Here is a 14,146-nt window from a genome sequence, read left to right as displayed (position 1 = left end):
CAGGGAACTAATATTGAAAATGTCGTTTAGGCGCAAGTATTAATGGGTTTATACAGAATATTCCAGATCACATTGACTATTGCAATTCAGGCCTTCTCGAAAAACTTCTTTTCTCTTGTAAAGAGGGAGAACGATATGGTGGAGTTGTCTACATCCAAGAACTTGGGTTAAGGATGGTTTTTGGAATCCAAAACTGTTCAATATGAGACATCGGCTATAAAAAGTAGCTGCCCTGACAGTCAAGCCGTAATATGTGTGTAAACATTATCGAGCACTTCTATGGGTGCGTGACATTTGGACTTAACAGACAACTTTGTTGCAGATGACGTGCTTGACAACTTTGTTGCAGACAATTGAGCAACATGGTGGCGGCTATTATTGGGAAATGAATTTCGGCAGTAATGCAGGAAGACTTGGATTACCTTACAACGATCTTCGTATCTCCTGAGACAATTGAACAACATGGTGACGGCTATTATCGGGAAATGAATTTCTGCACTAATGCTAGAAGACTTGGATTACGTTACAACGACTTAGGCAGGAGCTGTGAGATTGAATAATAGGTTGGGACTATTTATCATCTTCTCGTTCATTGTCGTGTACTAGGAGATTTACTTATTAGGTTTCTGGTTGATTATCCAATACTGGATTAGACTGCATTGGCGCCTATATTACGAATAGTGCCTTGTTCTGGTACCGAATCATTTGGACTGTCTTCTAATGACTGTAACTTGTCTTAAACTTACCTAAAACATCAAAATTTCATTTTCTTTATCTCCTCTTAACAAAGGGACTATCACAAAGGTACCAATTGAATTAAAGCAAGGGCTGTACCAACGGACGGCTACCTGTTAAATTAAACTATGGTCATCCTACGATCCTTGAACTTTCTGTTGGAACTTGCTAATGAAGACCATAGAGAATGAGTAGTTTATGGAGGCCAATCATTTCGCCGCCTTGCCTGCAAAAACTCTTATGATTTTTTAAAGAACTTTTTAGGAGAGACTATATTTATGTATATAATTTGGAAGTAAATCAGTAGAGATATTTAGGAATATTTTAGTAATTGAGTAGACGATGAATAAGGCTTTCAAATTATTGCAGACAAGACGATGATATAGAAAATACTCATATGTAATTCATCTGAATAAATTACATTTGAAATTTAAATATGTAAAAAGTAAGTGTAATTGCAAGACTAATTTTCTTTGATCGTGGACCCACAGTTATCTCAATTAATTGCAATTTATTTCAGGGGAGAAAAAACATAGGATACAAAACTAATTGTTTACAGAGAAATTAGAAATACTTTCCGCTGGAGAAACTATAAAAACCGAGAACTAGAGGATAAATTTAATTCAATAAACTAGTTGAGAAAATCCTATCGAGAAACCAGAATGTCTTGCCTCAGCAAAAGCTTTCATCTAACGTTTTGACAGCCAATGGAACAACCGTTGTTAAGTATTGCCAACGTTAAGTCGTCATCAAAATAAAAACAACAAAACGAAAGTGTGGTGAAATAATGCCGTGGTGACAATTGTTGAATTTCTTTAAAGTTTACTTAAACTTTAATTAAACTACGTTTAAACTGTCCCATAAGAAACTGACCCTTAATTTGAAAGAAAATATAAGTAAGAAATTGTTTTGATTGTGACAACTGCTTTTCTTCTTCTTTTTTTTAATTTGTTTGTATTATTTGATTTATTAATTTTTCTTTTTTTTTAATTTTTTTTTTTGGTTTGGTTTGTAATGTTTACTGAGAAACTTACCATTTTAATGTCACTAATCGTCATAATACTTCGTACAAAAAGATTGATTCTGACTATAGCGGGACCATCTGTATGTATGTAAGTTGGTATATTTTTTTGATTTTGAAAAGTTTTTTTTTATATTTTTTTGTTTGATTTTTAATTGTTTTGATATTTTTTGTTGTATAAACAATGTTATATACGAGTATGTATATAATATACATAGAGTTTATGTATATGTATATACAGCAAAATATATAATATATAGTAGTTATGTAGTAGTAGTTAGTAGTATATAAAATATAAATAAAGAAAGTTTGTTATAAGTAAAAATAAGTTGTATTTAATGAATAAATTATAACTAATTTTGATTTTTTTGGTTTTTCGATTTTGATTAAAGAATTGATACATAAGTAATTGTTAAATGATTTATAATTTAGTAGTAATAATAATAATAATAATTTTATAAAACTACCTAAATTGTATGATTGGCCTAAATACTAAATTTTGTTTTGAAATAAATAATTAATTCATGTTTAAGATGAGTATGCTAATAAGTCATAAGTATAGTTTTTTTTAAAAAAATTTTAATAAAAACAAATTAAATAATTTAGTTGATATGTTTTCAGACATTTCTTTTGTTTGTTTTTTCATACTTAAAGTAATTTTTTAACCAATATTTACAATGTTAGTTGCATTAAATAACAAATAAATTTTAATTAAAAATTATATATAAAATAAAATTAAACAAACAAAAAAATAATAAAAATTTATACAAAATTCGATTTTTTCCAAAAATATTTGTTTTGTTGTTAAATTATTTTTAAGTTCTTAATCATAGTTCTAGTTTAAAGAAAAAGCTTTGAAAATAAAACTTGTTATAATTTTTTTTGTTAATTTAAAATTTAAGCAAAAAAAAATGTTCTAAGATTCTTACCCGTTCCATTAATACCGGAAGGTCGTATTCTTGCATCATATTTGCCTGCACCTAAAATTTGATCTAAGACTTTTTTCTCCTTTTCTCGGAAATTTATTTTGGCATTATTAGCTCTGAAATTATGATAGGTACGAACGTATAATAAGTGTTTTTTCTTTGTTTTTTACTCAATATTTGTTTTTGTTGGATGTGTGTAAAATGAAAGGGTGAGAAATAAAAAGGGTAAAGGAAATAAAGCCGGTTATGCCCTCACCTTGAAATCTTCTGAATACACTATATAGTCAGATCATGGCTTGTTAATGAACTGTTAGATTTATAATTCTATTTTAAGCCCACATTGTAATTTATAACAACTGTAACTCTTACCCCCATTTTCTCAATATTTAGTTATCGTTTTTCGTAACGATATACTTCCTATTAACATTTTTTTTGTATGAGAACTGTCAGTAATCGTCACGATAAAAAATAACCAGAGATTGAGAAAATTGAGGTTAAACTGATATAAATATTTTCATGTATTCAGATTCCATTCTAAATTGCTTTGATATTAAAGTTTTTTTTCTTTGCATACTTTAAGGATGAGGGTATTTTTTTTGTTGCTTTTACATAAATAAAATTTGAAAGAATGTTTGAAAACTTAAAAATTCAAAATGAAAATAGGCTGCCAATTGTGTGTGTGAGTGAGTGAGTGTATTTTAATTGTTTTAATTTTTTGTTTTAGGATATATTATACTGCCGCACTTATCATAAGGAAATTAAGCATATCTCGCATTGTGAATGAGTTAGTAAGTGAGTAGGTGAGTTAGTTTAGTTTATATTGTGTAAGAAAGTGTTTTTTGTGTAAAAGTAGTGATTTAAGCATTTCATTCATAATTAAATGAAAGAAACATTTTATTTTTCATTTGTTAATTGTTAGTTGATTGTTTGTTTGTTTATTTTGTTAGTACATTTTAGATATGCTTATTTATTGGTTTTGTAAATATGCAATAATTCCAAAATGTCCAATCCGACAAAAATTAAAAAAATAAATTAATTTGTATATGGTGGTTTTTTTTTAAATAATTTTAAGAAAATTTTAAAGCAGATTTTTAGGAGCGTGTTTAAACTTTAAAGCACTGCAGGTGTTTTATTTCTATAAAAATTATTTATATTTGTCTTAACTTTTCGTTTCAATAAAGTACAAATAATTTTCTTATCTTTTGAACACGTGTAGCTTAAATTGAAAACTTGTACTTACAGTGATGCACTACATAAACTGGCAAAATAGAATATCGCCCAAAAGTAATGGCCGGTTCCCATTTTTTAGCTGCAACTGTTGCTGTGGCGTTGATGATGTCTGACGTGCAGATGAGAGAAAGAGTGAGTGTGTGGTTGTTCTTTTTGGTTTTACAGCGTTTGCTAAAAGTTTAAAATAGAAAAAAAATTAAAATTTTTGTGTTTGATAACAAAGTTTTTTTTAAACCTTCTTAAGAAGAATTAGAAGATTAGGAAACTTTGCATTTAAAGTGTTTTTTTGTATTAAGTGGTAGCTATAAATTGAGATTACTTAGACAGTCTAAAATAAATCTACCTGTTCAAATAAATTTTTTTTCTATAATTAAAACTTTTCTTGGAGTGATAAGTAAAATTTTCTTAAAAATTAATGTATACAATTTTGTATCTCTTTATAAAAAATCTACGGTTCTTTCATATTCCATACATTATTAATATATACATTAGATTGTTCCAAAACATGTCAAGATATAGGACGTGAATTTAATTCGTTACGAATTAGCTAAATTTTGAATTAATTCTTTTCACAACAAAAAAGAATGGAATGAAATTAGAATCAATTCAAACGAATTAGGCAGAAATGAATTTCAATTCAAGTTTCAATTTAAGTTTCTTATAGCAAATAAACAAAATTTTCCCATTTTGATAGGATTTTCGCCGATACCTAATAACTCAATTCCTATTATGCCGCTGCACAGTGATATGAGAAAAAAAAAGAGGGAAATAAATCTGTAACTTCTAAACCCTTGCTTCGATTTGAATGAAATTTCACATGCTCAAAGGGGAAGTGCTGTCGAGTTCAAGTTTTGAATCTGGGCCTCATGAGCCCACCAGGAGCTGGGCCAAGGGTCCGCAAAGTAGGACACCTCGGGTAAGGTCAATTTTAAAAATGATACTATTTCTTCGTTTGTGTTCCGATTTTAAAAAAAATACATATATAGAATCTCCTCATTGAGCACTACATATTTACAATAACAGCGCAAAATTTGAAATTAACCCTTAAACACAATCGGAGTCATAATGTCCCCAAACTAATAAAACTATGAAAAACACTGTAAATTTGAACAGAACTTAACAAAAATTTATTATTATTATTCAAAACTAAACTAAAAATTGTATATTACGTATTATAAACTTTAAATTAACCCTTTCTTAAAATAGAACAATTTGACCAAACATTTTTTAAACGACAAGATATTGTATTTGTGCTGGATTTTTACATAATTAACGAAATAATTAACCCTTTAATGCACATTTAGTTTATTTAATTAAAAAAAAACTTAAGTTTGTTCATTTAGTTCTATAAAATAATAAAATTAATACAATTCAAATTAACAGTTTTGTTCATGCTTTTAAAAGTTTGTGGTTAATTTGTAAATATGTTCCCTTGTAAAGCCATCTCCAAACATCAGAGCTTAACGAAGTTAATGTTATTCAACCATCTTAATATTTTACGCAACGTAGTTATACAATCCATAGGACAAGTCTAGGAGCATTTACCATAATATAAATATAGTGAATGCAAAAAAATTATGGACAAATTTTAAATAAATAATCCAAATTTTAAATGAACACATCAGAGTTATTTAAAGTCTGAAAATTTGTAAACATTTTCATAAGTTCTTCAGACAGTACATTACGGTGGACATCGGATATAAAATCGGAAACTGGTGCTAATATTATTTTGTTTTAAGAAAAGGTTTGAAAATTTAATTTATTCCATACAAACCGTTTTATAATTTAAGACTCTTAGGTTTGGTGTCATTTGCATTTCCCAAGTGCATTAAAGTGGCATTTAAAATCTTCCTCCTCAAATGCCAATTCAAATTAATTTTCTAGAGTGTTATCAAATTCCATAACGTTTAATGAAAAATGCACATATTTAAACATTTTTACTTCGTCCTAGGGATTAAAGGATTACAATTCCTCGATTTTTTTACAAAAAATGTCCATCCATTCGAAAGCAGTCTAGTGTGACGTACCTATGTTTGTGTAAATATTAAGAACTGATTAAGTCTGTATGTACGTTTCTATTTTCGTGCCACTCAAACAAATTACATACAATGAATTTTTAATTTCGTAAATGTATCAGAAAAGAAACAAGTACATACATATGTATCAACAACATCACAGGATTTTTCCCCTTTTTCTTTTAATTTCTGCAACTTTTTGTTCAACACGACATAAAAGTAAAATAAAAAGCTCAGTCATGCTGCTCTAAACAGAAATTTTTTGAGCTGTGTAATTTATAGCGCTATACTATGGGTAAGATGATTTAAAAATCAGAAAACCATATGGAAATACACTTTCTTATATCATTCTCACAATTTATTTCACAAATTTTATAGTTAATTTTCAATATTAATCTTTTTTTTTAAAAAAGTTTATGTTGCCTGAAATATAAAATGTAAATAGTTTTTTTTAGTAATGGAATTAAAATTTCAGCTAATATGTAAATATTTGCTAAAAATGTATAACCTTATGGTCCATAGTGCCATAAATAATATGGCCTTTTACTGCCTATTTCGTTGAGTTTCTTTACTTGTTTATTTTTGTGAGAAAATTTTAAATTATTATGGTACACCGCATCAGCAGCAACATTGGAAAGCCAAAGACTTCATACATACACTCTCATATACATACATTGTATACCTACTAGGGTGGGTAACCATTCGAATAATCGAACAATTTCCTTCGAATGATTATTCGAATTATTTAAAAATTACCAATTCCAAATAACGAATAATTCGAATAATTTGCTGTAGAATAATCGAATAAAAACAATTGTTTTAATTTATAATTTTTATCATTACACAGAAAAAACTATTTCTTAAACCGTTTCAATTCAAATATTTGTCACATATTGAACTGGTTTCAATTATTTCATAATTAAATCAAGTCTTCATTTGCTCGAAAACAAAATTTCTTGATATTTTCTATTGAATTTTGAGTTTTGAATTTGATTATTTTGACAATTGAATATACAATTTTCGTTATTGGTTGAATTTCAAATACAAAAATTATTGAATAGATAATTTTCGTAATTAAAAACACATTTTTGTTATTTTTTGTGTTTCAGTTACGAAAATTATCTATTCAATAATTTTTTAAAACCCGGTTTCGGCTTCGGTTTTTTAATAATAACCGGTTAACCGGTTTTTTGGCAAAATTTTAATATTAGAAATAAGAAGTTTTATTTGTTAAAATAATAGTTATTAAAACCAAAACAGTTCATTCAAAAACAAAACAAAATAGAAATCATAGAATTATGATTAAGAATAACAATGTATTCTAATAACAAAAAAATAAGCCTTTATTTCTAATTTTGATTAGCTTTTTAAACTTCATAAGGTCTTCGGATCAAATTTGACCCACTTTGAAATTAAAATTTATTTTTTTCTAAAAGTGAGTGGTTGATATTTTATGAATTTTATTTAATTTCAAATGTCAATAAATACGTTAGGTTTTTCGAAAACAAATTGGCAAAAAATATCTATAAAATTGTTTCCACTTAAGGTCTTTTGGTCATATTTGACCTGGATCAAAAATCTTGAATTTTTGTTACGCACAATTAAGTTAAATGTTTCCAGAGCTTTGGTAGCACTGATATATATATATCTGTCTCTTTTCATCATACCCGTTGAACATTATACTTGTATGAAAACTACGATTCCACGCTTAGATACCAAAGCTATTTTCTTATCCTTCATAAAGTCTTCGAGTGAAATTTGACTCATTTTGAATTTTTTTCAAAAAGTGAGTGGTTGATATTTTATGACTTTTATTTAATTTCAAATGTCAAAAACTACGTTAGGTTTTTAAAAAAAAAAATTGCAAAAAAAAAATATTTTCTATTTGGGTCGAAGATCGTTAACGTCTTTAAATTTGAACACCTTATGAATGCTAAAATAATCTCTTAGGAATAAAACATAGTTTAAATGCTTTGGAGTATATCGATTTTTTTAAAGTTAAAGTTTTTAATGCACTAAAACTCATAAAAAACACTTTTAGAAAAAACCGGCTAATCGAGGAAAAAAACCGGATTCTTCGATATTCGAAATGTGAGCTTTTCAAAAAAAAACCGAAACCGACTTAACCAAAAAACCGGTTATTAAAAACCGGACCAATCACCCTAATACATACACAGGGCAACATGCATGTACACCTAAACGAAAAAATATGAAAATGGTTAAGTAACCAAAAGCCTATAACCGCATACATATGTACATATATATGTAGATACATACAGTTTTTATTTTTTTTTTGGTTTAAAACCACAAAAAAGCAATCATACAAACTCATCCACTGCCACAAATACACATACAAACATCAAAGTTAAAACACACAACACTTTTATTCCAACAAATATACATTTTACACCAAATATCACTACAATATTCAAATGGTAAAATTCAAATAAAACATGAATATAAGAGCGCAATCCAAAAAGTTATTACAAAATATATCACACAGCAGTTTTATTTTGTGGCAATTATAACGTGGACATTGAAAAAAGATCAGACAGATGTTTTGTACGTTTTAGTAATTCTAATTTTTTCGGAGATAACAGATAAGAGTTTTTTTGACACCCTATGTATCTGTAGAATAAATAAAATAAGGTTAGAACCGATTCGAATCGGTTAAAATTTAACCATAATTTGGATTTTTTCGGTAACGCTAGTTTAGTTTAATGGTGATGTCTTGTTTGGAAACGATATTTTATCGGAAGAGGTATTTTAACGCATTAACGTTGTATAGAAAAATACCTAAAAAAAGATTGGGCGAATGGAATTTCAGGAAACCCTTTTGGGTCCTTATGATTTTATGAGGTGGTTATTTAAATAACCAGTTCGGTATTAAAGTGTTCTAAAACATATGAAACACTCAAATATGCATTTTATTTTTCGAGTAAAACTGAGATATATTTTGTTAAAAATAGTAGAAAACCCCATTTTATTATATTGTTTCAAATTTGCATGAGTTATTTGAATTTAACGGTCTGAAACGACTGCTAGCAAAATTCATCATGTTTATAAACATGTCCATCAGTAGAATCTTCTACTTATCAACAATGTTGATAGCACGCAGTTATTGACATTGGCCCATAATCATAGTCAAACACTAAAGTCGGTTCTTTTTAGAAACAACTTTAAAATAAAAACCTGCTTTTAATTATTTTGCAATTATATTCAAAATTAAAGTGTGTTTTAAATTGAACCGACTTTAACTGGGTGCCACCTCAAATGTAGCAAATGTTTTCATACAATATACAAAAAAATATAGACAAGTGGCACCGCTGAACAGCTGACATAGAAAATTAAAAAAGGTAAACAATGAAAGTAAAGCGAAATATAATGAAAAAAAGCAAATTGTGGTGGCAAAATGGAAAAAATAAGATTAGTATAATAATTAGGATATTTTGGTTCTAATTTTATTGATAACTGTTCAATAATTGCAAAATCTCTGCCAATATCTTGTAACATAAACATTTGTGACTTTTTGTCGAACTTTTTTACTTGGTTAAGAACAGCTGATGCTGTTGTTAAATGAGTTAAAAACAGCTTCAGCTAGTTTTATATTTTCAGTCGACTTTAACATCATCTTGTCTTGTCTATTGTAGACCTAAAGTCCACTCTTAAGTAAAGACGACTTTATTTCCCTTAAAATATACTTTATTTCTGACTATGATTGTGGGCCATTGTTTGTAGACTAAATATTTAAGCTTAACGTTGAAGCTGCTAAAAGCTCTTGAATTCGAATATTCTAGTTTGGCAGTTTAGATTATTCATGAAGCTACTAGAAGGTAGATGGTGCCAGCGGCTGCAGTCGGTAGACAGTATATCGTAGGCGCTGTTAATGTTAACATCAACTGCATTCATGTAAAGTGTGTGTTTTATTGTCAATTACAAAAGTGTATTTGTATAAAAAGACATAGTGAATATTTAGACTGATGTTGTGTAAACCTTATATATAAATAGGCCACACGTTTTATTGTCCACCAATATTGATGAAACATATATGGTTTAATAGGTTATTTTCTCTAGATACGCACAGTAGAGTGTCCCAAAAAAAATTTTCTATCATGATTGCAACCCGTGCCGACTTGAGATTTAGTTTTGTGTTGCATTTACAAGGGGAAAAAAATGCAATTTTTCAGTTTCTGTAAAAATTTTGACATTAAATAATTAACCTCCTATAGTTTTTCCGTACCTGCGATTTAAATTTTGCGATTTTCGAGAAAAATTAATTTTTTGGACATATTTTGGCGAATGAGCCGAATTTCCTTATTGTTATGATTTTTAAGTAAAAGCTATTCAGAATATTATAGTACATGAAGTCTAGTATTTATAATGACAGCACAAAAAATAAAATTAACCCTTAATAGCACTTGGAGTTAAAAGTACCCCAAACTTCTAAAACCATTAAAAAATAGTCAATTTCAATAGTGCTGATGAAAATTTTTATTATATTTAAATTGAGGAATACATATCATATATAGTAAGTGTAAATTGTGCATTCATGACAACTTTACCAGAACCACGGCAATGATTTTGAAGAATTGCTTTAACAGCAATCGATATTTTGCTCTAAGTTGGAAAAATGGCATCGGAATGGTTAAAAACAGGAAATTGCATTTTGTTTAATATTATGAGAAAAATATTTATAAAATTTTAAACAGACACAAAAATTAACTAAAATGGGATTATTTGGAATATAAATATGGCAGAATTCAGCCAAACAGTTTGGAACTCATTTTAGAACGTAATTTTTCTTGTCTTACAGCGAGGCAATAAAAATAACTTTAAGCTCTTATGATCTAAAATGAAATGAAAACATGCAAAGGACATTAAATGGTACTTGTTTATTTATCACTTATAAAACAGGTGACTTTTTGAATCGTCTTTCTACCGTTATAAAAAAAACTTTTAATTCTGCCGTGCGTTTATATAAGTTTAATTCAACACAACACTATTTAACAGTGTAGTAACGTTTAGTTTACGTGTGTTGGTTTATATTAAAGTTTAGTGTGTGCGTGTGTATGTGTGTTTTTGTATGCATATGTGGTGTGCAATCGAACTTTTGAATGTGTTTGGTTTAGTTGTGGTAGTAGTGTTATGTGTATGTATGTGTTGAAATACATATTTGTGTTTGTATGTGTTTTGCATGCTAGATTGCAAAAAGAGGTGAAGGCTATTTCAACTATTTTTCTCTCTGTTTCAGTTGTACGTTAAACTGAATTTTTTTTTGTAGCTTTTTATGTTTTGTTTTTCATTTTTCTTAAATGTCTCGAGGGTGATGGAAATGTCTTCACAAAAAAGAAATTCATGTACATAGAAAAAGAAAATTAAACAGATAAAGAATGATAAAGGCATATCAAACATAATCCCAAAAACTGGACCATGATGTAAAGCTTAAATGAACAGATGAAACAAATCTTATTCATTAAGTTTTGTCAGTAAATTTAGAATGCAGGACAGTGGGCTTTTTAGTGAAATGAAACGAAATCTGCAATTTCGTTCCAAAGGTATTTTTTTTAAAAAATTAAATTATAGGGAGTAAACAAAAATGTTCAATAGTGTGTCCAAAAAAAAATTTTGTTGGAGCTCAAGTATATTTTGAAAGTTTAAAATATTTTGCTCATGTCGAGTTTTTGCCAAAAATCGTGTTTGTCGGCCTTTTATGAGTTTTCTTCATAACTTTGTCAAAATCCACGATTTTCTTTACTTTTGAAGAAACATTTTAAAAGAAGAATGTCCAAGCTTTATTTTTGTTTGCAAAAACTATTAGTTTTTCCAATGAATTAGCCCTTTAAGGTGCCTTACATTAGAATTTCGTATTTTTTCCATAAATTTTGTAAATAACGCTTTATAACTTTTAAAACTTTTATGAAAATGAAAAAAACTAATAATGCAGTTTGAAAGATCATATTGTTCAGATTACGTAGATTTTTCATAAATTTACACCTACAAAACCCGAATGTAAACAAAACACACAGCAAGAGCGGAAAAAATACAAATAACTCATTTATAGTTGCAAACAATAGAGCGCACAGAAAAAAGTTTCAACATAAATATTATGATTCGAATTCATTGATTTCAATTCATAACATTTATAAATAATTTCTTAAATAGTATGATTTTTTTAATATTTTATGTTTTGAAATAAAAGAAGGCTTGAAAAATATAATTTCAATTTCATTTTTATTTTTATGTTGTTCAAAAATGTTTGAAATTTTTCATTGAAAATTTTTAGTTTTTTTATGATTTTCAGCTACAAAATGATATAAAAAGCGCGAAAATTATTAAATTGATTTAAGAGGATGAAATGCTTTTATATTTATGAATGTTTTATTATGTTTAATAATAATTTTTAAGTTTCAGATATTCTCCTTTTTATCTTAAAATATTGGCCAATATATGGCTATTATGCAAATATTCTTGCACTAATTCATTATATAATACAATTATAATGCAATTTATTAAAAAAATTAAGTAAAAAAAGCAAAAATTTCCGTCATGTAAAATTTTATAATATTTATGAACATGTTCTTATTTTGAATGAAATAAGTTTGGGAAAAAAAAGTCAAGTTCGATTAATAATATTTATTACAAAATTCATTCCAATTATGAATTTCTTTTTTCTGTGCGTAAAAAATACGAATATTTTATTCAGTTGCTTGATATTTTATTTTTTTACCTATACATATACTAAAATTCCTCTATTTGCCTACTATAGTATACTGTCAGTATACTGACTAGAGTATCCAAAACCGGTTTTTTCATCTTTGTAAACTCCACCGGTTTCGGTTTTTTAAACTTTTCGGTTTTTTGACAAACCGGTTTTTGTAAGACGGTTAACCGGTTTTAATGAAATATAATTTCTAAAGCTCACTCAAATATATTTATGAAAAACTATAATACCATTTTTTAAAATATTGATTTATTTTATAGAAAATTATAGCATTTGACAATTTTTTGTACAAGATATAAAATAATTGCATAAAAATCTAATTTCCCGAAGATTTAGTACACAATTAGCGTCCACAAATAAATACTAATTTAAGGAGAACTTTTTCATATTAAATATAAACCGGTTTTTCGGTTAAACCGGAAACCGGTTTTTCAATTTTTCCGGTTTTTTGGACACTCTAATACTGACATAGACAAAACGTGATCACTGTTTAAAAGAACAGTGAATTATAAATTACGTTCAGTGAGAATGACGCACAGTGGCGTCTGTAGAACAAGTGAGGTTGCAAAAATCAAAAATTTGGAAAATTATCCAAACATGCTATTATTATTACAATATATTGATATCTGATTGCTTTGTGTTTGTCTATGTAAATCGGTATTTTTAAACTATCAATTTTTGCAATATTTCTCAGCTTTTATTGAAAATAAAAAAAATATTAATTTATATTTGCCATATTTTCCTTTACGTAGTGCAATTATTTACACCTTGCCACTTTTTTTAGTTAGAGGTAAAATTTTGAAAAAAGACATGGTTCCAAAAAGGTGTTGCATGCATTTTTTGGGCAATTTATGACATATAACAATGAAAACCTATTAGATATACCTTATTTTACGGATTATGAGCAATATTTTATAAAAAAATTAAAAAGAAACATAAAAAATTCAAAAATTTTAAAAATTATTTTATTTTGATTCCCATAAAATGAATTTTTTCACAAATTTAAATTTTGCTAACCCATATGTAGACACCAAAAAGGCGTAGATCCCTTTTCAAAAACTAATTGCATAGGTTTAATCAATTATCTATCATATGCCTTTTAATTTTTTTGATTATCTCATTTGCAAATATATTTGGTTCAAAAGTTATGATTTTTGCAACGAAAAAACTCAAATGGCGCCACTGTGCGACGTTCTTCAAAAATAACGGGATCGCTCATCTCTACTTCTTAGGGGATCAACATTTGTTCCAAATTTGTTGTCTTTACTGTAACGTTACTCTTTACTCTTTACAGAGTGTAAAATCACTCAAATTCAATTGTATATTACTATTTGACAGCATATCCAATTTTTACAATATTGGTCTCATAGTAATGCTTATGCACTAGGGTATTCATTCGACTAATGATCGTTCGATCAATCGAATAATTTCGAATGTAGAATTGTCGAATGTAGAATAATCGAATAAAACGAATAAATGTTCATATATATTTACATTT

General features: G+C 27.6%; 1 protein-coding gene across 10 annotated transcripts in view; it reads right to left on the bottom strand.

The window, feature by feature from the left end:
- GluClalpha (glycine receptor alpha 1) overlaps positions 1 to 14,146 on the bottom strand; it is a 143,586-nt gene that overhangs the window by 69,687 nt on the left and 59,753 nt on the right. For 8 of the 10 annotated variants that reach the window (XM_065514587.1, XM_065514585.1, XM_065514586.1 and 5 more), the window contains exons 2-3: positions 3,923 to 4,083; positions 2,686 to 2,798 (exon numbers count right to left, since the gene is read on the bottom strand). In XM_065514587.1, the coding sequence (XP_065370659.1) occupies positions 2,686 to 2,798; positions 3,923 to 3,984 (175 nt within the window). In that variant the 5' untranslated portion in view covers positions 3,985 to 4,083. Of the gene's footprint in view, positions 1 to 2,685; positions 2,799 to 3,922; positions 4,084 to 14,146 lie in introns of those variants that run through there. The other 2 variants (XM_065514588.1, XM_065514589.1) reach the window with 1 other exon arrangement.

The sequence above is a fragment of the Calliphora vicina genome, chromosome 1, assembly GCF_958450345.1.
Source record: "Calliphora vicina chromosome 1, idCalVici1.1, whole genome shotgun sequence".
Lineage (NCBI taxonomy): Eukaryota > Metazoa > Arthropoda > Insecta > Diptera > Calliphoridae > Calliphora > Calliphora vicina.
This window is presented reverse-complemented; position numbering and strand designations above follow the sequence as displayed.